Source organism: Miniopterus natalensis, chromosome 11 (assembly GCF_054644295.1).
Source record: "Miniopterus natalensis isolate mMinNat1 chromosome 11, mMinNat1.hap1, whole genome shotgun sequence".
In the NCBI taxonomy this organism is placed as follows: Eukaryota; Metazoa; Chordata; class Mammalia; order Chiroptera; family Miniopteridae; genus Miniopterus; species Miniopterus natalensis.
The window spans coordinates 69,194,104-69,220,037 of NC_142091.1; the positions used below are offsets into that span (position 1 = coordinate 69,194,104).

General features: G+C 52.5%; 1 protein-coding gene across 1 annotated transcript; it reads right to left on the reverse strand.

The window, feature by feature from the left end:
* Positions 1 to 1,295: 1,295 nt before the first annotated feature.
* Positions 1,296 to 24,641, reverse strand: SLC43A3 (solute carrier family 43 member 3). Its single transcript, XM_087822373.1, has 13 exons — positions 24,593 to 24,641; positions 23,106 to 23,477; positions 22,616 to 22,745; positions 16,038 to 16,084; positions 12,773 to 12,849; positions 12,465 to 12,557; positions 10,116 to 10,255; positions 8,949 to 9,046; positions 7,722 to 7,895; positions 7,408 to 7,527; positions 2,714 to 2,900; positions 1,943 to 2,066; positions 1,296 to 1,397 (listed from the first exon to the last, which is right to left on the reverse strand). Exons 2-13 carry the CDS (start codon positions 23,287 to 23,289, stop codon positions 1,296 to 1,298), a joined length of 1,476 nt encoding a protein of 491 aa, XP_087678499.1. The 5' UTR covers positions 23,290 to 23,477; positions 24,593 to 24,641.
* Between the last annotated feature and the right edge of the window lie 1,293 nt (positions 24,642 to 25,934).

Below are 25,934 nucleotides of genomic sequence, written 5' to 3' on the forward strand. Positions count from 1 at the left end.
CACTCATGTGCTCCCACCACGTGCTAAGCAATTACTTAAAACTTTCACCACCGCCCTCAGAGATAGAAATGACTAACTGCACTTGGCAGGTGAGGAAATCGTGATTCAGAATGGTACAGGGACTTGCCCGGCTGCTGTGTGGCAGAAGTGAGACACACAAGGGACTGTCGGACCCCACCTAGTGTTCCCAGCAGGGGGTGTGCAGTGTTGAGGTGGGGGTGGGGTGGAGGGGAAGGGGAGGTTCAGGAAAAGGTTCCTCGGGGTAGGGGGGGTCTCAAGCCCAGGTCCTAGGGCCAGGCAGGTGGATCCCAGCCTGAGGGCTTCTGTCCCACCTGTGGGTCCAGCGGCCACACCAGGATGCTTCAGTCAGATTCCTCTACCTCCATGTGGGAAGAGGTAGAGGAATCTGACTGCCCCAGGCTGGGCAAGGGGCAGGAACACACATGCACGCATGCACATGCACACACATGCACACACACATGGCCCTAAAGCCCGGAGAGCTGGAGCAGTAGCTACCTTAGGCAGAGACGCTTTATTTATCTCAAAATGGCTTTATTTATCTCAAAATTATCCCCCAAGAGAAAATTGTTATTTAATAAAGTAAACAATCATCCCCCTTCTCGAAAGCAAAAACAGGCCCTGAAATCCTTGGGTCCAGCAGGCTCCTTGGCTCCCCAGGCTCCTTGGTGGCCTGACCGTCACTGTTCTTAAAGCTTCCAGAACCTCAGGAAGAGCCTCCAGATGGGAAGACTCTGTGCTCAGCCCAGACAAGGGTCTGCACAAGGTTCTCCAGCATGAGTGGCCGAGCTGGGACGTAGGCCCAGGGCCCCCACCTCTCTGGTCGGCTGCTGTTTCTCCCAGGCTGGCGGCCATCCTCTCACCAAGGCTGTGCCTGTGGGCGAGCTGGGCGCCACCTCTAGGTGCAGGTGGCATAGCCGAGGTCACAACGGCCTTGCTCTTCGCCTGAAAGCCACGGGCCAGCAGAGCCCAGCGCCCGCACTCCGGGGCCAGGCCCCACATCACTTCCCCCGTGGGCTCCCTGCTCTGGGACCGAGGAGAGGGAACCTGCCCCCGCCTTCGCCCGGGTCTCCTCCACGTCAATCAGCTTGGCGACTGAGATGCTCTTCCTGCTGATCAAGCCTCGGCTGGTACTTACACACATTTTTTTTTCTTTTTAAGAGATTACAATGGCTACTTTATACCAGTAGCCTGGGCGGGTAGCTTCTTCCCGGACACGGGGTGCTCCAAGCAAGATGAGCGACCGCAGGGGAAGGGCCGGACGGGGGGCTTCTGAACTAAGTGGCCGCAGGGGCCGCTGCGCTCCGCCGGCAGTCCCGGTGCACCAGGAAGGGGTGGACGAAGGTCAGGAGAGTGAGGAGCACCAGCGCCAGGTTCACCTGCGGGGGGGGGGGGGGGTGAGCAGCGGCGCAGCCCCGGCGCCCAGCACCCATCGCCCGCCAAGGGACCAGGATTCTGCCTGGTTTATCTTCCGCTTTCCACTCAGACCCGGGGTGCCCGAGGAAGGACTAGTGGTTATTTTTCATTCTGCCCTGGGGGGGGGCATCTTACGCCCATTTCACGGGGGAAGAAACAGAGGCCTCCAGAGCCTGCGGTGATCTGCTCAAGGTCACGCGGAGGGTGGGTGGAGGCCCAGCTAGAACACACGTCCCCTGACCGTCACGTGAGGGGTGTCCAGTGTCAACCTGGCAGTTCTCCCCAGTCGCGGGTTCAGCCCTTTTTTCTCCCAGTGACGGACTGGAACTCCTGCCCTGCACTTTGCTGATCCTTCTGAATGAGGACCACAGAGCCGTGCAGTGATCGGGCAGCTGCCAGGTTTGGGGTTGCCCCCGCTGGGGCCCCACAGAGTTGCCCCAGCCTGGATGTCCTTGCTGGTCTAAGGCCAGGACCCCCACCCCCTGTCCCCATGTCTCCAAGTACTCACATAGAAGGGGTCGTTCTGGAGGGGGCCTTGGATGAGAGTGAAGATGGGGAACTGCAGCAGGGACACGATGGCTGACAGGGCCATCACCAGCCCAAAGAGCTTCCCAAAGTGCTCCGACGGGAAACTGGGGAGAGACGAGGGGGTTCTGGTGAGCTTGGGGGCCCCTCCCCTAGGTAGGGGTCTGGCCTCTGTAGGCCTTTGTCAGCCACTTGCTCCCAACTCCCCTGTCCTAGGCCTGCCTTCACCCGCCTACCCCATGCAGTCCTTCCCCTTCTGCCTTGGCTCAGCCTTTCAAACCAGGGAACACAGGGAAGGCATTGTGCCGGGCCCTGGGAAAATAGCAGGGACCCAGATATGAGCTGTGCCCCGGGGAGCTCTCAAGGAAAAGACAGACACATCAGCAGATCACTCTATGCCGGGCGATGCATGCACCAAGGAGGCAAGACTAGGCTGAGTGCCAAGGGCACAAAGAAAGAAACACTTTCTTTCCTGGCAGAGTTGGAACAGAAGTGGGCTCTGCAGGATGAAGAGGAGTTCGCTGGACTGATGACAGAGGAGGCAGAGGGGAGAGCTGATGTCAAGTCCATGAACACTCTATTTCTCCCACCAGCCCCCACCTCCGGGCGTCACCCCCTCCACCTGCTCCCAGACCCTGTCTCCCTCCCCTGACCACCTCCAGGCCCGCGCTCACCTCCTGACTTCTCACCTCCAGCGCACTTCTTTTTGCCCCAGTGTGTCCCCCATTATGTAACGCTCCCCAAGCCCACTTACGCGATGGTAAGGAAGGCAGCGTTGCCCCCGTAGAGGAAGGAGCGGCTGATCACTTGCAGGACGAAGGTGAGGTACTGGAGGGGGAGCACAGGGACCGAGGCACAGAGGGCAAAGCCCAGGCACAGCAAAGACGTCAGGGCCAGGGAAGGCGCCGCTGAGGAAAGGGCCACCACTGAGGCCGAAGAACCTGGTCCAAGGGGGAAGAGGAGAGGCTGCCTGGAGGGGGCACCGGGGCGGGCAGGGAGGGGGCAAGAACGTGGGGGGAAAAAGAGGAGCCACCAAGCTCCCAGCCACCCAGGCAGAAGCCACCTTCTCCCACGTCCCCATCTCCAGCCCATCAATAAACGTGGGTAACCCACCTCTTAAATGCCATTCCAATGTACCCACTCCTGCCCTTCCCCACTGGCTCATGCTGGTTGCAGGCCACCACAGACTCGCTCCAGATTATTACGATGGCCTCCGGCCGGGCTCGGCATCTGCTCCGGCCCCTCCAACCCAAAGCCAGTTATTCTCTGTGGCGCTACAGGTAATAGCCAAAGACTGGAAGCCACCCAAACAGCCGCCAGGAGGGGATTGGCGCCTCAGCTCCGCTGCAGCCTCGCACCAGGGAACCAGGCGGCGGCTCAGGGCGCGAGGGCAGGTCCCTGCGGAGCGCGACAGGGGTGAGCCAGGAGGGAGGACGCGACGAGTCACTATAGTCAAGCTGACAAAAAGCAGAGCGGGCTGAAAGGCAAGGGGAGAGATTTCATTTTACGCTAGCCTGGGAACTTAAACTTCTGGACTTCCCATTTGCGCATCAGTGCCTGGGTGCGTATAAACCTACAGACGACCCTCTGCAGGACTTAGGGAAGCGTGTTCACGTGTCCGCACCCCCCGACGTCTGGAAGACCATCTCAGACCAAGAGGAATGCAGGGCAGACTCTTCTCAAGAATGGGCCTGTGCCATACAGACGCTCAACCTTTTCTTCTTTGGATCACTTTGGCTATTGCCTCCTGGTGCCTCCAGAATTGGAGTTCACTCACTTAAGACCCTTGGAGAGGCCCTGGCCGGGTGGCACTGTTGGTTGGAGCGGCGTCCGTACACCAAAAGGTCTCGGGTCCTATTCCCGGTCAGGGCACATACCTACGTTTCAGGTTCGGTCTCTGCCCTGGGCCCATGTGGGAGGCAACCCATCGATGTTTTTCTGTCGCTCTCTCTTTTCCTTCCTCTCTCTCTAAAGTCAACAAAAACATATCCTTAGGTGAGGATTTTAAAAAAAAAAAAAAAAAAGACCCCTGAATACAACTTTGTCATTTAATTCTAAAAGTCTCTTGATTCACTTACGCTCGGTCGACAGACAGTTATACAAAAAGAAAACTGCGGCCCGGCCAGGCGTGGCTCAGCGGTTGAGCGTGGACCTAGGATCCAGGAAATCAGGGTTCGATTCCCAGTCAGGGCACATGCCCGGGTTGAGAGCTCAATCTCCAGTGACTCTCTCATCATTGGTGTTTCTATCTCTCTCTCCCTCTCCTTTCCTCTCTCTGAAATCAATAAAGATATATAAAAAAAAAAAAAAGAAAAGAAAACTGCAGAACAGGTTGTGCAGTGTGCTGCCTATTATGTAAGAAAGAGAGAAATTATATGTCCACAGCCTTTCTTTAAGGAAAAAGCAATAAAAATAATCACCAAAAAGGGAAGGAATGGAGTACAGGGAACAAAGGGAAACCAAATGTCTTTGAATAGGTCTTGTCTCAGTGTGTGATATGTAAAGGTTTTTTAAATAAAAATAATAGGAAGGAAGCAAGCAAAGCAATCCCCAAAAAATCAGAAGCAAAATGAAATCGAGGAACATAACTTGGTATCAGGTTGGTGGCCTGTAACACCCAGTCATTTGTCTGTACATCTCTCATGGGCGAGGGCGTAGGGGTAAGAACAGAAGGAAGGAAGGAGGGAAGGGGGGAGCAACAGCCTGCAGCAATTATATTATTAGTAATATTGATTATGCTGTACACCTGAAACTAATATAACATTAAATATTGACTGTAATTGAAAAATCACAATTAAAAAATTATTGATATTGGTAAACCAGTAATTATATATAAAATATATTTTTAAATACTATATATATATAGTATATAGTACGTATATGTAGTATATGTATATAGATAATATTGTTAGAAATCATCATTTCCAGAGGAAGGGAAAAGATATACAAATGTAATATCAAGGAAGTAAAATTTGAGTTAAAATATCAACATTAGGTGTTAATGCCCTGGCCAGTGTGGCTCAGTTGGTTGGCGTGTCTTCCCATACACCGAAAGGTGGTAGGTTCAATTCCCGGTCAAGGCACATACCCAGGTTGCAGGTTCAATCCCTGGTCAGAGTATGTGCGGGAGGCAACCCATTGATGTTTCTCTCTCTCTCTCTCCTTCCCTCTCTCTAAAATCAATAATAATTTAAAAATTAGGTATTCATGATGTATTTTTTTTTCTTTTTTTTTTTTTCTTTTTTTTAATATATCTTTATTGATTCCAGAGAGAGGAAAGGAGAGGGGGAGAGAGAGATAGAAACATCAATAAGAGAGTCATTGATCGAGCCCACAACCCGGGCATGTGCCCTGACCAGGAATCGAACCCCGATCGCCTAGGATCCTAGGTCGACGCTCAACCGCTGAACCATGCCCGGCCAGGCATGATGTATTTTTTTTGTCCAGAATATTCTATCTATCTTACCTCTATCCGAGGCCTAAAAGCAATAACAACCCAGGATAACTAAAACAGTAGCATCCAGATTACAGTCTTTAAATACCATTTTCCATTAAAGGGGCCCGAGCTACTTGGAAAATGGCTGGTTTCAGGTCTGGTGCAGGAAACACACCCAATGAAATGGACCTGAACACCTGATTATGCCAGAAAGTAAGGACACCCTCTAAAGCTGATAGGATTAATCTAAAGGTTACTGGTACTGGGTGGGTAAAATTCTCAATGGCCGAAGATGGGACAATTTAAGCATCAAGAAGAATTTTGATAGACATGGATTGAAACACATTCAAATATATTTAAAATGAAACTTTTAAAGACAAATGAGGGGTAGTCGCCCAAGAGGTTGCTACGGCAACTTCACTATTTTGAAATGTAAACAGAGGAAAAACCAAGCATTTATTTCAGGATAACAAGTAGATCATAAGGGAAAGTTTCTCTTTCTAGAGGAATTCTAGCTATTAAAAGCGGAAGGGAAGATAGAAATAGAAAATCACCATTTTGTAACCCTAATACGATAATGGGTCCCGGCATTGATCACCCATGGTTGCTAAAATCATTAGGCAGGCAGCTGATGGGAAACGTTATAATGGGCCATCGGACGGACGATGTCTGAACCCACTGATCAATTTTAACTTCATAAAACAGTGACACCGGTAGGCACCAGGGGCCCGCTGAGTGAGCCCTCAGCTCCACCGCTGACTCAGTCTCACCAGAAAATATTACACCAAGTCTCCATGCTGCCTCTTTACAGGAAATAGCCAATCAAAGAGACATTTTTTTTCAACGACAGGGAAAGGATGCCAAATCCCAAACTGGGAAATCTGACAGGCCAAATGACCCAGTTTCTTCAACAAATAAACAACAAGGGGTGGGGGAGCGAGAGAGGGACACGAATTTTAAAAGACCAAAAAGGTACACCAAACAAAAATACACTGTGTGGACCCTAATTTGAACAAACCAACTGTAAAAAGACCTATTTGAAACAACTAGGGAAATCTGAACAGAAGCGCATATTAGATGATAGCAAGAAACTATTGGGGTTGTTTTAGGGGTGATGATTTATAGTAATGTGTAAGTAAAAAGAGGCCTTATTTGATAGCGATACTAACTGAAGTGTTTACCGATGGAATTATTTGATGTGTGAGATTGGCTTTCAAAGACTCCATCTGGCGGGGCAGGCGGAGCAGTGCTGGGAAGTGGGGGAGGGCTGTGGGTGAAACTGTAGGAGAAACACTGCTCCCCAGTTTAGCCCCTCCCCACCCTCCACCCCCACAGGTTGAAATGCCTCAGCGCTCCTCTTTTCCTCCAACACGCCCAAGGATCCCGTCCAAGCTCCTTGGCATGGCACGCGGCCTGCCCTTCTTATTTCTCTCTCTCCAGCCCTTCCCACCACTCCCCAGGGCTCTGTGTCCTGGCAAGTCTGAATCGCTTTCTGGAATTCCCCGGATTCTTCAATGTTTTGCTCCCTCCTTCACTGTCTTGACCCCACAGCATTCTTGAACTACTCTCCCACGGCCCTCCTCTTCATCTCCTCACTTCTTACCCATCCTTCAGGTCTCGGCTCAGATGCCACTTCCTCCAGGAAGCCTTCCCTGACACCAGTCCCATCCCCTCTCGGACCAGGTTACGTGCCCTTCTTCGTGTCCCCAGAGCCCCCTGTGGGTTTACTTCATGGACTGCGATGCCGGCCCCTACCTTTCTCCAACCTCTAGATTGAGAACAAGGTCATATCTGTCTTGCCCACTGTTGAAATCTGGAACTGTGGCTGGCACATGATTGGCACTCGATGACCAATGGGAGAGTGGGTGGATGGATGGATGGATGGATGGATGGATGGATGGATGGATGGATACAAGTACAAAAAGATTAAGAACAAAAGAGAAGATGGGCCTGGAGGTAAATGAAGACCTCTCCCCTCTTGATTCCCTGATCCTCTGGAGACCAGGGCTCACCTGTTTTGGCCGCTTCCCTCTGGTACTTCTGTTTAAGCCGGTCCATGAGCAGGCCGTTCCAGGGGGCACACAGCACTCCAAAGAACTGAGTGATGGCAAACGCATTTGTGTAGCTGCTGACTGCGGGGGACAGAGGGGGGCTGGGTGTTAAGACACTTCCAGGATTTCCTTACAGGAGAGGACCCTTCTCACCCTGCCCTTCCCCAGCCTGACCCTCCTCCCCATACCCTTGCTCAGACCTGCCTCTGGAGCACAGAGGTTCCAAGTCCCCAGTGGGATGTGCAGATGGGCTGCCTCCCAGCCCTGCCACCTACCCAGTTTCCTGTCATCACCGGTCAAGGTGGTGAGCAGAGAGTTGAGGGTGCTGATGAAGAGGTAGTGCCACAACTGTATCACCGACAGCCACACCAGGTGCCAGGCATAGCGCCAGGAGAGAACACAGCTCTTGAAAGAACGGGGCTCCTCCCGCTGCTCTGGTCCTGGGATCTCTGTTGGGGAAAGGAGGGTCTGGGCATGAATTACAAGGCTAGTGGAGGGCTGGGATGGGCAAGAATGTGGAGGCCCTAGTGGGACAGCCTGAGGTCCAAGTTCACTTTCTGTTCTGGGCTCCCAGAACTCAGCAGGCGAGCGCTCCAAGCTGCCTACAACTTGCACATCCCCACCTCTCCACCCTGTCGTCAGGCCCTGCCACGGTGCATGACCCTCCCTGTGTTCTCCGTCTGCTGAAAGCTCATCTGTCTTTCACAGCTTGGCTTCACCGCCACTTCTTGCACTAACACTTTATCCCGTTCCTTCTCAGCCAGGAAGGTAAAAAGAAAGGCAAGGAGAGGAGAACAGGAGAGGCGAGCAGAGGGTTAGTGGCGGACAGCTGCTGTTTCAGCTGCCCTGCATCCCCTCCCTTAGGTTCGGTCCCAGGATCCTGGTTTCTTCTGGACGTCTCTCCATGGTCCCAATGGGACTATGAGTCCAGTGTTCTGTGCCTCAGCCCATGTGGACCCATCGATCATTCTTCCTCGGACTGGGACCCCTGGTTCTGGGCTTCCTGGCGCCTGGCAAGCTCATTTCCCCTTGATTTCGTGAGCTTCCCAGAATCCTGTTCTTGTTTCTGCCTTAGCCAGTTGGTGACATTTGCACCAAAGACCCAAAACCGATAGAGGAGGGAAAGGAAGCGGCCATGGAGATGGGACAGTGAGAGAGGGCAGGCCCCGGGGGCCTGCAGAAATGGGGACAAATAAGCCAGACTTGGAGCTGAGAAGTTGGGGGGAAAGGAAGACAATGATGGAAGACTGACTCTGGGGGTAGGAGAGATGATATGAGAGAGGAAAGAGGGGCAGAAAACAGAGAAGGCACAAAAGTCTTGCCCCTCTCTGGACCCTTGATCAAAATGAGGGAGTTGAGAAGATCCTACAGGTCCTGTCTCCACCTGGCCTTTCCTGAGTCCCAGTCCCTGGGGGAGGGAGGAGCTCAGGAGGTGAGGAGCCAGGTCAGCCACAGGGGAAGGCCAGGCTCTGAGGGGGGACGGCTTACGCAGCGGGGCTTACCTTCCTTTGGTGACAGGAACCCCTTGGTCTGTAGATCCAGCTTTTCAGACTCAGCCATTTCTTTCCTCTTCTCTCTGGTACTAGTTCTAGGGCACAGGCTGTGGAAACAGAAGCCCCATCAGCCCAGCCCAGGGACAGTGACAGGAGCGTGACACTCAGGCTAGAGGACACAGTGGAGTCACCTTTTACCAACCCTGATGCTCAGGTCACAGCCCAGGCCGGTGAAATCAGATGCCTGGGCGTGGGAGCCAGGCTTCCGTATTTTTCAAAGATCTCCAAGCGATCCTAGTGATTCTCCTATGCAGCAAAGTGTGGGAAGTGTGGGAAGAAGAGGGCAGGCCTGGGTTCAAGTCCCAGCCCTGCCTCTTCCTAGCTGGCAACGTGGCTCAGACTTAACCCTTCTGAGCTTATGTTTTCCCATTTGGACAACGGAGATGAGGCTCTAACTGAGAGGATGATCACAAGGCAAAACCAGAGAGCAGGTGGGTCTGCAAAAAGTAAGTGAGCAGCAAACGCCTGCCCTCCCTCTGCTGCCGGTGGCGACGGACTGCAAAATGGTCACATTCCTTCACTGCCTCTGTTCCCCACCCTGTGCAATGGTTCTGCAGCCCTGGCTATTCCCCACCCCCTGAACCTGGGCAGCCTTGTCAGCTCTTTCAGCCAAGGAGATGCAGCAGGCATGATGCTGTACCAATTCCAACCCTCAGCTTTGAGAAACCTTAGGCACCTCTGCACTCTCTCAAACCCTGAAACCACCATGGGAACAAGTCCAAGCTAGCCTTCTGGAGGGTGAGAGCCAAATGACCCAGACCTCCTGCCACCTCAAATGACCATCATCCAGACCAGCCAGCCCCCAGCTAGGACACCAGATAGATGATCAGAGACATGAGCGAGCCCTGTCAAGATCACCCAAGTCTGTCCCCGATCAGTTGAGCTAGCCAGCTACCTACAGACTTGTGAAAAATAATAAATGCTTAATGTTTCAGGCCACTGAGTTTTGGAGTTGTTTGTTATGCAGCAATAGCTAATCGATACACTCCGTTCCAGTCCTCCTCTTCTGTGACAGGTTTCCTCTGCCCCACTACAACCATGTCTGTCCTGCCCCCTGCTTCCAACTCAGGTCACCTGAGGGGCTCTGGCCCGAAATTACCAGATCATAGTCCTTACCCATAGCTGTAGTTGGGGGGCAGTGGGTAGGGGATGTGCCCCCGGGGCATCAGGAGGAAGGTACGAGCAACATGCCAAGCACTGCAGACAGAGAGGAAGATGAAGGAGGCCCTCAGGCTGATACCTTGCTCATAAAGGAGCTGCAGAAAAAGGAGAGAAAAGTCAGTGCAACACCCATGTCCACAGCAGCATTATTTACAACATTCAAAAGGTGGAAGCAGCCCAAGTATCCATCCACAGATGGATAAACAAAGTGTGGTCATGCGTACAGTGGAATACTATTCAGCCTTAAAAAGGAAGGAAATTCTGTCACATGCTACAACATGGGTGAATCCTGAGGACACTATGCTAAGTGAAACAAACCGGTCAAAAAGAAGACAAATAGTATGTGATTCCACTTATATAGGGTACTTGATGTAGACAAACTCACAGAAACAAAAAATAGAGCGGTAGTTGCCAGGAGCTGGTGGAGAGAGAGCAGGGAGTTACTGATTAATGGGTACAGAGTCTCAGCTTTACAAGGTTGAAAAGGATTCTGGGGATGGATGGCGGTGATGGTTGCCCAACAATATGAATGAGCTTAACGCCACTGAACTGCATACTTAAAAATGGCTAAGATGGTAAATTTTATGTTATGCATATTTTATCATACACAAAAAAAATGTCGATGTAAGAAGCAAGGGCAGGAACCCCTATTTCCAAGAATGGGCCTTCTTGCCCTCCATCCTGGAAGCTGATCAAGGGGACCCGGTACACACATAGCCTCACCCTCACCCCAAGGCTCAGTCAGCCTCGGGGGATAGGGGGTGGGGTGGGGTGGGGTGGGGTGGGGTGGGGTTGGGCTGCATGCCGCCATTCCCATAGCCTTGTAGAGCCTCCTAGTGTGGCTTCTCAGAGGTTTTCTAACCCAGGGCTTTTTTTTTCAATAGCAGCAAAGTCTTTTTGTCTAAACAAATTTCACACAAAAATTCAATTCATCAGTGGAGAGGGTCCCAGTCATCCTCCCCTCATTCTCCTTGGTGATTGACATAACGTCCAAGGGCACCCTTCAGGGCTCCTCAACACCCAGTTTGAAGGCCATTGATCTAGCCCAACCTCCTCATTTTACAGAAGGTAAAAAAAAAAAAAGAGGGATCCAGAGAGGAACAACAAATTGCTCAAGGTCAGGGTAAGCGGCAGCAAGGTCGGATTGCACTGAGAACGCCAGCTCTTGCTCTAGTACTCTCTCCTCTTCCGACCCTAAGAGGGGGTGGGGGTGGGGGGTACATCCAGGCGAAGGAGGGACAACCTAGAAACCGGCTCTTGTACCAGGGGTAGAGAGGCTTGAGTAAGTACCCTAGAGGCTCAGTCTTTGGGTGACCCTTCAAGCCAAGGTGCTCATGGGACTAAGCTAGCCTTACGTCTGGGCAGTGACCCCCAGGGACCCTCTTGTCCTCCCCCATGGCCCACAGGCTATGCCAGCTGCCTCTGGCCTGACACAAAGCCCAAAAGGAAGTCCCAGGTTTGGCAGGTTGGGGTGTCAAAGACCCACATTCTTTCGTTCCTTTCACCCATCCTTAATGCACTAACTTTTGTCCCAGCTACTTGCCTCATAATCACAGTATGGCTGCCACAATTCTAACTATCACGCCATCCCACCAAATAAATTCAAAGAGGAAGGGTGGGAACGGGACCAAGGAGAAAGGCTTTCTTTTTGTTCTGCTCTCATCTTCGATCAGAGAGGGAAATATCCCCTAAAGTCTCCCAGTATATACCCCTTTCATCTCATGAACAAAGACTGGATAATGTGACCACCTCTACCCACTACTAACAAGGGGGAAAGGGATTACCAGTTGGCTTAAATCAATCAAGAGTCATCCCCTGGGCTTGGCGCATCACTGCCCTGATGAAACTTAGCGCAATGAAGAAGGTAGTGCGGCTGTTGGATGGTCCACCAACAGCCCGACAACAACCCACCCCCCTGAACTCCAGCACTGGTCTTTAGGAGAGCTGGAGAGGCCTCTGTCTGCCCCCGCAGTCCCCACCAGCCACCTGCCACCTCCCTGTCCAAACAAGAAACTCACAAGTGCAAACACCCCATTCCAAAGGGACCCCACCCTATGCCCAGTACTGGCCCAAGCGCATCATGGCCATGCCTTCCCTTAGCCTCTCCCCAAAATCCAATGTAAGTTTAGAGGAGGGGCTTAAGGGTTACGAGCTCAGGCTCTAGAACCAGACAGGCCTGGTTTCAAGTTCAAATGTCACGTTACTAGCTGCAGAAGGGTTGTTGAGATAAATCACACCAAGTGCATAGACAGGTGCCTGGCATATGTAAGTGTTCAATAAAGCTTAGCTGTTGCTAATTTTTACCTTAATGATAAGAAACACGGCTGACGAAGAGTCGAACGCTCCATTGTAGAGGGTGATGATGGTCGAGCGGTGTTTGCCAAATAGGTTGCCAACCTGGCGAGCACAGGACCAGCCTGAGTCACTCACTTCTTCGTGAAAGCCTGTGCCAGGCCATCATTCTCCCCGACTGCCCTCCGCCAGCAGCCACCACCCTGGCTGGTCAGCCCCCATTGAGGCAGCTGACACAGGAAAGCGGTTCGCTCCCCTCATCCCGCCTCAGCCTCCCGCCAGGTGCCCTGGATGCGGGGAGCACCGGGGTGGGCTTCTACCTGCAGGTTGGTGATCAGAAACAGGATTCCCCCGACGGTGAGCATGGGCATGGCCAGGAAAAGCAGCAGCGCCGAGCCTGGAACAATCAGAGACAGGGGTGGGTGGCTTCACAGTGCGGCCCAAACACGGAGCCTCAAACTCTGGCTCCCGCCTGCTCCAAATTCCCGACAGCCCTGGAGGCAGGGCCCCAATTCTAGCCAGGCTTCTAGAAATTGGGATCTTAGAATACTGGTTGGGGGCTCCCCCAAAGGTCCCCACGGAGGGGCCTCTCCTGAGCCACCTTTTCCTCACCAAAGATGGCCCTTGGCCTGTGGCAGGCCTGGATCCCTACAAACAGACGACTCGAAGTGAAGCCACTGCTCCCTGCCTTCACTGACCCTGACCAGCCCTCTACTCATCCCTGACACTGTGGACAAGGAGCCTGGACTCAGCCCCAGGGCCAGCCCCACATTCACTGCAGGACCTTGAATGGACTCTGACTCTGTGGCTCAGTCCCCCGCTCCTCCTGCCTCAGTGGGTCCTGTGAGCTCTCAGGGAGAAAATAGCCATGGGTGTCCTTCCTTGTTCATTAAACTTGGAGCGCTTCCTTCAAGCCAGCACTGTGCTCGGCATTGGAAATGCAGGTTGGGTAAGGAACACTCCTTGCCCTTGAAAAGACTGACATGCCAAAAAAAAAAAAAATCATTACAATAGGTCTGGAAAGTGTTGGATAACAGCAAAACTACTAATATGCCAAGGTGAGGAGGGGGCTTAATAATTAGTCTTTCCCAAACCACGAACTTCTGGCCACCTTCATGATTTTGGCCATAACCCATGCCCATCCCAGTGAGGCAGGATGTAAGAAGCTAGGAAAGTTCCTGGGAATGGGAAAATTTTGAGATAAAATAACTAAACAAGGCCAAACAATCTGAACAACTTACAGACAGCTAGTGAACTGTAAGACCTTATCTTCCCTAACCAAGGACACCTGAGAACAAACTGGAGCATTAACAGCTTAAATCATCCTGGTCAGGGAGAGAGAGAACAGAGACCCAATTAATGCCAATTTTGCCAGCCAAACCCAAGGACGGATGAAGTCAGGGGAACAAATAACAGAAACACGACTCAAGCCAGACAGATCCAAGATAAAAGTAAAACAGTAAAGCTGACCAAAGAATAATCCCAAACTCCCCTATACGCTCATTTTGATGCGTCAGCATATTAAAAATGCACATGGAAAGCTGATGAATATTCTGCTGAAACCCTCCCCTAAGATTCTTGCCCGGAGAAGAGAGAAAAAAACCCTCAAGACAAAGGATGCCAGGGCGGGCTCTCTCTGGAGCACGCCCCTGCCTCTTCTCAGGCATGAGCTTTTTACTTTCTTTCTCCTAAACTCTAAGTGTCCCCGAGAGACTTTCCACCAGGGGAGCAGTGGGCAGTTCGTCTGGGGCTTACCCTCTGACCCTGTTCCCAAGGCCCCTTTTTCTGACTTCCCAGTGAGCTAACAGCATCCTCGCCTTGGCTCACTTCTTTCCTATAACGCTTCTAGAGAGCCAAAGCAGCCCCACCTAGCCTATCTCCTGTTGCTTCTATCCTAAGCCCTTCCTTTTTTTTCATTGTCCCCAGCATTAATAAATGTACTCTCACAATCACCTGGACTTGTATTGCGATATCTTTCCTGCAGGAAGACAAGAACCCACACACTACAGGCCAGCCCAAGGCAGACCTGCTGCAGACCCGGTCCCCATCCGGTAACACTAGTATTTGTTAACACTTTTTTTTTTTTAAGTTGATTCACTTTTACCCAAAAGAAATCTATTATTTTTTAAAGGAAACTTCATATCACTATTGTGCGTGAAAAGAAACCTGTGCTGCGTGTCATAAATAGCAAGTCACTGCAAAAATAAATACACTGAAAGGAAAACAATATTATTAAATTACAACTGGATGCATGAATGCACTTGCCCTCGGAATGCTCACAGCCAGAAACCAGCTCCTGCCAGAATGTTAAAATCACACCAGCCCCACGTCAAGAGCTCCATTCATGAAATCAGAGAACCGAGAGGGAAATAAAAGGGGAACAACTTTTCCACCAGGTGGGTGACCCAGTGTTTGTTAATGCAGCAAGGCCAATCCCTTGGAGAAAGAGGTTAGTGCCTGGTCTCCAAGTCAGAACCTTGAGTCCTAATCCCTCTTGGCTGTTTCCTGATATCCTCTGGAGTAATTAATGATTGTTCTCCACCTTGAGAAGCAGGTAAAGTGCCCATTGCCCAGTGTTTGAACTGTTTACCTTTCAATTTCTGTCTTTCTAAAAGGTACAGATCTCCTAAGGCACAAAAGGTTGGTTGTGATTTATTTCACAATAGGCTGGGTATGGTCCCAATACCTCCCCCCCCAAAAAAAAGCTCTATGTTATGGGGGAAGGAGGAACTGTTGCTCAAATGATTCGTGAACGAGTCAAGCATCCCCAGCCAGCTCTCCACATTTGGCCACTTGAAAATCCTTTACAGGCTTTTAGGAAAGAAGAAGCCAACGGTTGAATGAGGAAAGTGGTTTTAAATAACTGGCTCCAGGTGCCGGGCTATCGCATGAGATCTGTTTGGACAAAGACACCCAGCCTGTCCGAACTGGGCAAAATGGGGATGACCCCACGTCGCCTTCTGGCTTCAGCACAGGTACCCCCCCCACACACACACACACACACACGAGTTATGTGCTGTTACTAACCCAAAAATGGAGCCACGTGATCTGACACCGGAGAGTAATGCTGGAAGGAATCTCTTGGCCAGTCAAGGGCCCAGGGCAAGTCTTTGCCAGGGGTCTCTCTCTGGCTTCAGTTTTCTCCTCTAATGGGGGAAGGGGGTAATGAACCAGATTGGAATTCCCAGACTTGGGGAATTTTCTATGTTTGTAGACCAGAAAATTTTGAAAAGACAACTTTTGACGACCATAGGGTGGTCAGCTTTTGCCCTGCTAAGTAAGGCTGTTTTCAAAAGCACCTGTCACTCGCATCCTCATTTCATTTCTAAAAGAGACAGAGCATTTTAACACATACCAGAGGGAGAATGCAATCGTTCTAATACATTCTACTCCCTGAAGCGATGCCTCCAAACACTTCTCAGTAGACCAAACTGTTTCCATAGGCCAGGAGTAATTCTTTCAGGGATTCTTTCGAGCTCAAAGTCTGTGGATCTCTGCATAACTGTGGGGGTCGGTGTGTCCCGCCGTCACCTTCTGCACCTGCCCCGTCCACCAGGTGCCCCCCGCCCGCCTGACAGCACTCACCTGCAGAGGTGAAGGCTATGATGAGCATGCCAGTAGTGTAGAGAAATCTGGAATACACAATGGGAAAGGGAGAGTGTTGTCAAGAAAAGAGAAACCGGGAGGGGCAGAGCAGGGGACCTCCCAACAGGCCAATCCCTTAGGGAAGCAGGTTAGTGCCTGGTCTCCAAGTCAGAACCTGACTCCTGTTCCTCTGGCAGTGTGACCTTGGGCCCGCACTGCCCTTCTCTGAGCCTCAGTAGCCTCTTCTATAAAAGGAAATGTTTGGACTGACTAAACCCCAGGCTTAAAGTTCTAGGGCACTATAATTTCAGCTCCACACCCCAAGGTTACGGGGATCTCTAAGCAGTTTGACAGTCTTGAAAGCGTGGGGTAATAAAGGTAGTGCTAAGTGTGATATTGGGATTTATAATAAGAAATATATATTTGGTGTTTGTCCCCAGCCCCTGCCTGACACAGGGCTCCTAACACCCTTGTAAATCCCTAAGTGATAGGAGCACTGGGAGCATCTTCTGTTCTGATGAGGTGACTCTGGGTGGGCTCCTGGATGGTGGGCCAGTCACCAGAAAGACTCAGCCAGAAGTAGAAGCTTGGAATTTTCACCCCCTGCCCCTCCTCCCCCAGCTTCTCTAGAGAGGAGGAAGGAGTTAGTGACTGATCATGCCTATGTGAGGAAGCCTCCATAGAGTCCCAATAGTAAGGGGTTCGGAGAGCTTCCGGCTTGGCGAGCACATCCACATGCCAGGAGGGTGACATACCCCAACTCCACGGGGACAGAAGCTCCTGTGCTCGGGACCCTCCCAGACCTTACCCCATGCATCTCTTCCTCTGGCTGGCTGTATCCTTTACCATGTCCTTAATGAACTGGTAAATATAAACTAGTGTTTCCTTGAGTTCTGTGAGATGTTTTAGCAAATAATTAAGTTCAAGGGGGGGGGGTCATGGAACCTCTAATCTGTAGCCAGTGGGACAGAAGTTGTGGGTAACCTGGGGACCTACCATTTGGTTGGCATCTAACTTGGGGGGCAGTCTCGTGGGATTTTTTTTTAACATATCTTTATTGATTTCAGACAGAGGAAGGGAGAGAGAGAGAGAGAAACATCAATGATGAGAGAGTCATTGATTGGCTGCCTCCTGCACGCCCCCGACTGGGGATGGAGCCCACAACCCGGGATCTAACTGCAATCTCCTGGGTGCTAGGTTGATAGTCCACCGCTGGGCCACGCTGGCAGGGCAGTCTCGTGGGATGTGATGCTATCTCCAGGTAGATCGTGTCAGAATTGAGTTACACTGGAGGACACCCAGCTAGTGTCACAGACTTGCTTGGTGTGGGAAAGCTGCCCACATATTGGTGACGGAAAGTGAAGTGTTTTGTAAAGGAGAGCGGAGAGCTACAGGTGTCTCTGACCAGCTGGTATCAGCGAGGCAGGGTTTGCCAGACCCACCCTGGCTCGTGGAAACGCGTGGCTTGGGAAGAGAAAAGATGAGAGGGTGTGGGATGAAGAAGCTCTGATTCCTGGGCAACCACGTGGGCCCCCTGGGTGTGCACCAGCAGCTGGGTTACAGTCAGTTACTAGAGGTAAAATTACCGAAAGAATTTAGAGATGGACCCCACTATCGGGGACTTGGTTCGCTGCGTGCATAAGAAAATGCAGACTGTAAGGAAAACGTGAAATACGCATCTCCTGGTCTCCGTTCGCTGTATTAGCTCAGATGGAATTAAAAGAGAGTGCTGGGTCAGACCTGGAGGCGAGACGGAGTTCAGGGTTGTGCCAGCCCGAGCTGCCACCGCTAGCCTCAAAGCCACCCCGCCAAGGGAAAAATTATGCGGGGACAGCAGAAAGCAAGACCTCTGGGCACCACGAAGGCAGGCAGTGAGGGAGGAGAGAAAAGCAGGATGCTAATGAACCCAGAGGGCACAGTGTGACCGAGGTGTTTCATTGTGAGGCTATCATCAGCTTCCCAAGGAACCTTTACTGGAACGGACCGTGGGGGGGAGTAATTTGGGGCTGTCTTTGGTCTTGAACGCTGCAGAGAAGAGCACGTTGGGTGGATACAGGACCCACAGCTCACTGTGGATCACGGATGGCTGTGTGTGATCCAGACCCAGGAGGCTGTTCCTGAGGGAGTGGCCAGCCTGGTGCTCTTGATAAAAGCTGCCACAAGGTCATCGTCCCCCATCTCTGCCAAGTGGAGCACCCCCGAGGAAGCAGCTGCTATGCTTTGTATGCAAGCCACATGGGAGTGGCTGTAACGATGACCGGGATAGTCACCCCCTGAATATGCCCGCTCCCCAGGTCGTGGTGAATGCTGCGGTTAAGGGGCCCTTTCACGTGGGCACCCCACATAACCTCAGTGCCGCAAACCAGAAACAGTTTTGGAAGGCTCATTGAGGTTGCTGTCTCTGCTTCCCCTCCTGGGTCTCACAGATGTTAATAACTAGATTAGCTTAATTAACAAGAGAATGGGGGAAGGCAGAGGAGAGAATCCAGGGACTGGTCTCAGCAGGGTAGAAATTTTAAGCGGTTTTTAAGGAGTAAGGTGAGTAAAGCACCGTGTTTTCATCGTCAAAACTTAGGATTGTGGCTTTTCCTCCCTGCCTTCGTATAAGGTCAAAGAGACACTGGCTCCTTTGAGAACCTTAAAGCAGACTCCAGGAATGTAACCAACACATTGACCTTTGCAACCAAATCCAGTAAAATTCAAACAACCGTCATCGAGCACAAAGGCCGCGATTTTTGGCCGCCCTCCACCAGCCGGAGCCTGATATTCCAGGCAGCGGCAATGACCTGGCCATATGGTCAGGCGGAGGGCAATGGAAATGAAACTTGGCCTATTAAAGGGATGCCTGTAGGGGGGGATAGCCCTTGGAAATCACTAGGGCATCTGCGGTGCATTAAAGCAGGGCACTTCGATGTCCATCCAAAGAGCACCTTCCCAGGTTCAGAAAATGACTGAAATCAACAAGCATATGTCCCGATGTGCTCGCTCAAGGTGGTCACCTGGGTCCATAAAATGAGGGGACCTGGGGCTGCTGCAGCAATGCACAGATGGGCCGGACCTAGGCATTGTCCTCTTGTAATCTCTGAGGCACGAAAGTCCAGTAAGAGCTGTTCTGCCTGCCAACAAAAGAGACAAAGACCGCAGATGGCCATGTGGCAGATCCCCTGGGGGGAAGGCCCTGAACAGAGCTGGCCAGAGAAACTGCTGCTGGAAGCCCTGGGCAGCTACAAATGGTCCCGACAGGAATAGACTCTGAGTCTGGACTGGGCTTTGTTGACCGGTGGTAGCTGCCAATGCTCAGTGTGCTATAAAAGAGCCAACACTGTACCAATTTGGATGGCTGACCATCATTTCCTCAGACCAAGGAACACCCTTTACAGCCCATAATGTCCAACAATGGACAGAGATGCTCTCAGAGTACTGGTTTGACAGAGGATTGGAACAGGCAGTTGGAACGCGGGTTGTGGAAAATGCGCAGCGATGAAGGCATCATGGGCTGGCTTACGCGCTACACGACTGTGCGCTCATATTCGGCATCAGGGGGCTTAAAGGAGTGTCCCCACTGGATGGCTGTCCCTGTTTTTCTAGTGGATCTGGAGAAGAAGAGGTAGGGAAGGGCCATTGCTGGCATTCTTTCGGCCCCACATCAACTCCCCTTTGTTTTCCTCCCGATGCAGTGGGCACAGGACCACTACAAGGGATGGGAACGGAGAGGATTCCTAAGCGAGAAACGGTAACTGTGGTTGACGTTTATGTTACAACTTCTAAGGGCCCGATGGGGCAGGATGTGCCTTCAGCCCATCTGGCGAAACTCGGGGCTAACAGTGAGTGCACCTAGACGGCCCACCCGTGGTCAAGACAGCCCACTAGCTCTGCACCTGCTAGCCTGGCCCGATCCGAACAGAAGTGCCCTGAGGCAGGGGAGGGCACTTGCTGCCCGCAATCCAGACCAGCACAGTGGAAATGTCGGGGTATAAATGGAGAGAACTGAAGGTAAGGGACTGAGTAAGTGCATTATGTAGGGAGGGGAGTCCAATATTACATTAGCACCTCCAAAGAGGCACCGAGCAAGAAATGATGTGATCTCTTAGCTCAGTTACACCAGCTGCCTAGAAGGGTGAAGTCCTAAATTGCTGACACCACCCCTGCCTTTGGAACTGGGCAGGTTTGAACAGAAGCCTGCAGACATGAGTGGCCCTGGGAGACATTTTCATACGGTACGAAGATGGACTGGATAGTTATTAATGGCTGGATGGGATTCGTAATGTGCCATATCTTTTGAACTTTATGATCGCTTTGCTATCAGGGATCCATGCTCCCACACCAGGGGGTGAGCCGTGATACTACGATTTTATAATAAATACATATTTGGTCTTTGTCCCCAGGCCCTGACACAGGGCTCCTAAAACCCTCGTAAATTCCCAAGTGATGAGAGCACTCGGAGCATCTCTTGTTCTGATTTGGTGACTCTCTCTTCTGGCTCCTGGATGGGGCTGCTCACCAGAAAGTCGCAGCCAGAAGTAGGAGCTTGGAATTTTCAGCCTGGTTCCCCATTCACTGGTCTGGAGACGGCGGAGGGGCTAAAATTGGACTTAACGATTGCTCGTGCCAACTTGAGGAAGCCTCCACAGGATCCCAAGAGTACGGGGTTCAGAGAGCTTCCGGCTTGGCGAGCACATCCACATGCCAGCAGGGCGAAGCACCCCAACTCCGCGGGGACAGAAGCTCCTGTGCTTGGGACCCTCCCGGCTCTATGCAGAGATGCTGTACTTCCTTCACCTGGATGTTTTGTGAGAATGGCTAATATGTGTCCCTTCATCTGCCTGTTTATCTGTACCCTGTAGCGTGTCCTTTAATCAGCTGCTAAGTAAGTGCTTCCCTGAGTTCTGTAAGCAGCTCCATCAAATAAACCCAAAGGGAACAACAAGCTCACAGGAACCTCTGATCCATAGCCAAGTTGGCCAGAAGCTGAGGGGAGCCTGGTGAAGGGAAGCAGAGTTTGCCACCCCAAACAAAACAGGCCTCTCTGGGGCATTGATTATTTTTAAGCTGGTTGTTTTTAAGAAACAAAACACTCAGAAAGGACCTTTGACCTTTCCCCTAACTGCCTAAAACAATTTAGAGGGGGACTCGCTCCAGGAAGGGAGCTACAGATAAATACACTTTAAACTGAACTGGGGTGTGAGGGGGAGGAACTGAGAAACTTTGTCTGATCAAAGTCCCCTCTGTTCCCATTGTTCAAGATGGTCCAGCAAACGTGTGTTTACCAAACTTCTGCTTTCCACCTCCATGTGGATGGCCTTCCTCCCCTCCAAAGTCCCAAACCACTACCGGCTCCCACCCACCCCTGCTTTCCCCTTAGCTCAAGATGACAGATAAGCCTCAACCGCCTGCTTCTGGGCCCCATATTCTTATGGAACCCGTGTATGCGCAGATGTAGCTAAACTCGGTTATTTTCTCCTGTTAACCTGCCTCTTGTCAATTTGACTATTAGACCAGCCAGAAGAACTAAGAGTAGAAAGAGGGGAAATTTCCCTCACGAGGGACCTGCCACCTGAGGCATCTGAAATGGGGGTTAGTCTCATGGGACCGAGCCCTTAGCCTGTGAGCCCTGACGCTAGCTCCAGGCAGAGGGTGTCAGAATTGAGTTACAACGTAGGATACCCAGCTGGCATCGGAGGATTACTGTGCATGGGAAACCCACACACTTGGTGACCGAAGTGTCAGGAGTGAAGTGTTCTGTATGAAAGTAAAGGAGACACACAGAAAGGTAAACCGAGATTTTCTTAACATGCTAAGGCTGGGGAAGGGGGAGGGGCAAAGAAAGGGGGGAGGGAAGAGAAGGGGATACGGTGACAAAGACCAAGAAACTGAGATAAAGTCATTCTGCACCCAAACTCCTAAAGAGCAAGGGACTGACTTCACTCTCTGGCTACCTCCTGGCCCAGCCCGCCCTCCCGTTCGTCTGCCTGACAACTAATCTCCCACATGCCGGCCAGGAGGCGCTGGCTTCAGGCCCTATCAGCTCCCCAGCAGGCCGCTGCCTATCGCTGAGCCTGGCCAGCTGCAGGGGCACCCCGTGTGAACAAGGTCAAGCCCCCGACCTTCCCTGGCTCTCGTGCATGAGAAATCTCCACTGTCTCCCTTCGAGTCAGAGGGGAGCGGAAGTTCCACCACTGGGGATCCCCATGAGACATGACCAGCTAAGCCTTCGGGGGGTGATGGAGAAGAGGAGGGGAATGAAGCCAGAGCCCCCTGGGTGTGAGGAGATGTGGACCAGGATCCCCGGGATGAAGCAGAGTGACAATTTCAGGTAGTGCTAATTTGGTCAGGCCAGCCCTCACAGGAAGTAGGCCTGGGCTCCCGCTCAGCTGAGCATCCTGCCAAACACATTCCCAAGGAGCAGAAGCAGGGCCTGAGGAAAGGGAGGCAGGGGTGTGGGAAGAAGGTGAGTCCACACCCTGGGCCGTTCCTGACAGAGCCTCTGGGGCAGGGCCTGGCAGGGCTGCTCAGTTGCCTGGCTCGGGTTCCCCTCTTGCCCACCTTGTACCCAGGCCGGCCGGGCCTTCAGGACTCACATGGCTAGGAGGCGGGCCACGGTGGTCTTGAAACGGTCAAAGATGTAGCCGGCGGGGAAGGTCATGAAGTTGTTCATGAAGGACGCCAGGGTAAAGATCAGTAAGAACCTCTCGTCCTGGGCCTTGCAGTCTGGAGGAGAGACAGGAAGAGCTCAGGAGCCCAGGGTGGGTGGGCCAACCTTCCAGCCACCCTGGTTTTCCTGCCAGGTGGGCACCCAACCTGGCTCCCCTCTAGGGCAGCCCCTGCCATCTCAGACAGCTTGCCTGGTGGAAAGTTCTCCCGTAGGTGAGTAACTACCCCTCAGAAGCTGGTACCTCCCTCCCTAGGCACCCCTTAGACTAAAACTGGGACACGGAGGAAGGCTGGCCGACAATCCCTTCCTTTCTCCACAGAGAGGCTGGCAGGGTGGGCAGGAGGTGGTGTCCTTCCTACCCCTTCCCACCGCTTAAAACCAGACTCAGCTTCCTAGAGACGCCCTCACTCCCTTACCATGTGGGCCTGTGGCATTGCCCTTCAGCCTGGGGTCTGGTTCACACAGCTCCTCAAAGTAATGCTCTGTTTTGAAGACGAATACTAGGGACGTCCAGCCAAAGAGGACGCCTGCGAAGCCCAGGCATTCCAGCAGCCCGGTCAGCAGGGTGGCCACGCGCAGGGGCAGTCCCTGACCCAGCATGGCCTGGGGAACAGCAGATCCTCAGAGCCCACTGGCACTGGTGGCCTCCGGGCTGACCGCAGGAGTTGCGACGCCTGGCGCTGGAGCACTCGGGAAATTCCTCTGGCAGGCCCTTCTGTTCAAGGAGCACTCAGGTCCTGGCTGTTTTGGGCTTGGGCGGAAACCATCGGTGGATGTGTCTCTGGCTGCTGTAAAAGAAGGCGGAGGCTGCTTGGTGGGGGTGGGGGGGTCGGAGGGAAAGGCAGAGGTGAGCAGAATCTTTCCTGTGGGCTGGAGAGCCAGGCCAGCTGTTGGAAACAGCTGCAAAAAGCCTCCCTGTCCCACCACAGCTGGCAGCAGGTGGCAAAGTGGGAACCGAGCCCAAATTCTGGACACTGTCCATGGAAATGACAGCAGCAACTCTGCCCCAGTTGCAGGGGCTGAAGGGACTCTATGTATGTTCTCACAAATCCTCGCTGCAGCCTGGCAGACCTCATGTTTTGTTAGCTTCCCTTTACTAATAGGGAAGCAAAGTCTCCAGGGTATTTTGTCAACCTGTCCAAGGTCACAAGGGTCAGCTAGTCACAACATGGGCAGGTCTAATGCCCAAAATATCCCAACTCCAACAGTCCTCCCTCCCTGACCCTTGGCTGGGACTCCCCATGTCCCCCCCCCCCCCGCCCCTCCACTAATCACCATCTGCCCCGAAAGAAAGCGCGCCCAGAGGCACAGCCCTCACCCCCACCCCGCAGCGCCACCGGCAGAGGCGCCCCAGGAGTCAGCAGCCTCACCATCCATCACCCCCCCATCCCATCCCCTTCTCCCCCTGTCCCGGTGGCCACGGCCGGCCCCTCCTCGCACCCTACCCGCCTCCTCCTGGCGCCGGCTGGCAGTCCCGCTGTCTGTCTGTCTGTCTGTGGGAGGTTGGAGATTCACGCCTCTCCGTTCGCAGCCCCTCCCTGCCTGGCCCTTGCCCCTGCTGGAGGCCGGAAGGGCCGGGACAGGCGGGGCGAGTCTGGGGAGGTTGAACACCTCCCACTCTCCATCACTTCCTTCTCCGGGCTGGCAGTCTCTCCCATCCTTTTGGATTGTGCCCTTGGATCTTCTCGCCTGTCTCTCCCTCTAACCCCAGCAGCTGCTCTTTCGACCTCCCAGCTCCCCGGCCTCTCCTCCCTCCCAACCACGTTCATTTTAATACCACTGTGGGCACAGGCAGACCGACGGAAAACCAAACCCATCACAGACTCACAGCACACACACAGAGGACACACGGCCACGTGCGTACACGCGGACACACACACCCTATTCCTTGTGCTTTCTTTACCATGTGGGTGGGCACAGAACACATTTGTCCCCTTTTGACCACCAGCTCAACTCTCCTCATCTCACGGGCCCAGGGTGGCCAGCAAATCCAAAGCACAGCAGATCTGCCAGCAAAGAACCCATCAGAGACCCCATGACCGGGACCAGACAGCTTTCCAGGACCACCTCCTGGGGGATCCCCTACCGCTTCACCTCCCAGCCCAGGTTCTGAAACAGCCTTCCGGCCAGACTGCGTTGATTAAGTATTCATTATCGCCCCATTTTTTATTAATCAAAGACATGTATAATTGCCCATCGGAGCCTGTGATCAGCATGAGATCACCAGCCGAACCAGCTGCATTGCTGGCATTCTGGCCCAGAGCAAGTGAACTGCCAGCTTGGCCATTTCCTCCCCAAAAGCTGAATTGGGGGAGAGCAGACCCCCATACCCGGCCTCCTGGATCCCCCACCTCAGGGATCCCAGGGACTCAAGCTATTCCAAGCCCTCCCTTCTTTTTAATGGGGAAGAAATAAGAGGTTAGGACAGTGGAAGGCCAGAACCTGGGAGTGGAGTACTTTCCAGATCGCTACCAAAACACAAAAGATAAAGGAAGCGCAGCTACCCAGGCCACTGACCACATGGAGTAGGGGCAGGTGGCTCTGGTCCTGTGCCCCAGGTACTCACAGTTACACAGCCCTGAGCAAGCTCTTTGCCTAACCCACCTGTGAGATGAGAACTGCGGTGTCCTAATTATAGTACCTGCCACAAAAGAAAGATGAGGCGAGCTTGTTGCTGCAGGTACAATGGGCAGCAGCCAGACCGACAATGGGACTGGGCTTTCTAGTTCTCGAGAATGAAGAGGGAGCCAGCTTTGGGAGAGGGCTTCACAGGAACTGGCCGGGTCGCTCTACAAAGTGGCAGTGTCTGCCTGACTCCCAGCCTATGTGCTGACTCCACCAGACTTAACCTAGAATATTTGAACATTGGAGAAAACAAGTCTTTTCTTTCAGAATCAAGTGATGAGGTGGGGGCGGGAGGACCGTAAGAAAATACAACAGGCTAGGACAAACGGGACTTAAGATTTTCTATTTTACTGCAAGACACAAAGATACTGAAATTAATTCAAGCCCTATCTCCTGCTCTGGCTTACATTTTGGTCTCCAGAGGACCTGGGGGATCAGTGAGTGTGGAAGAAGCCAGGAAGGAACAGAAAAAGTCAAAGCGAGCAGAGAGGTTGTAGAATGTAAATTGGCAGGAGCCGCCAGACAGGCCCAGCTCAGGGGCTAACTGGGCATCCAGGACTGGAGCTCAGGGCCCAGGACAGGGCATCAGGGCTCTGTCTGCCGCATCTTGCTACCTGTCT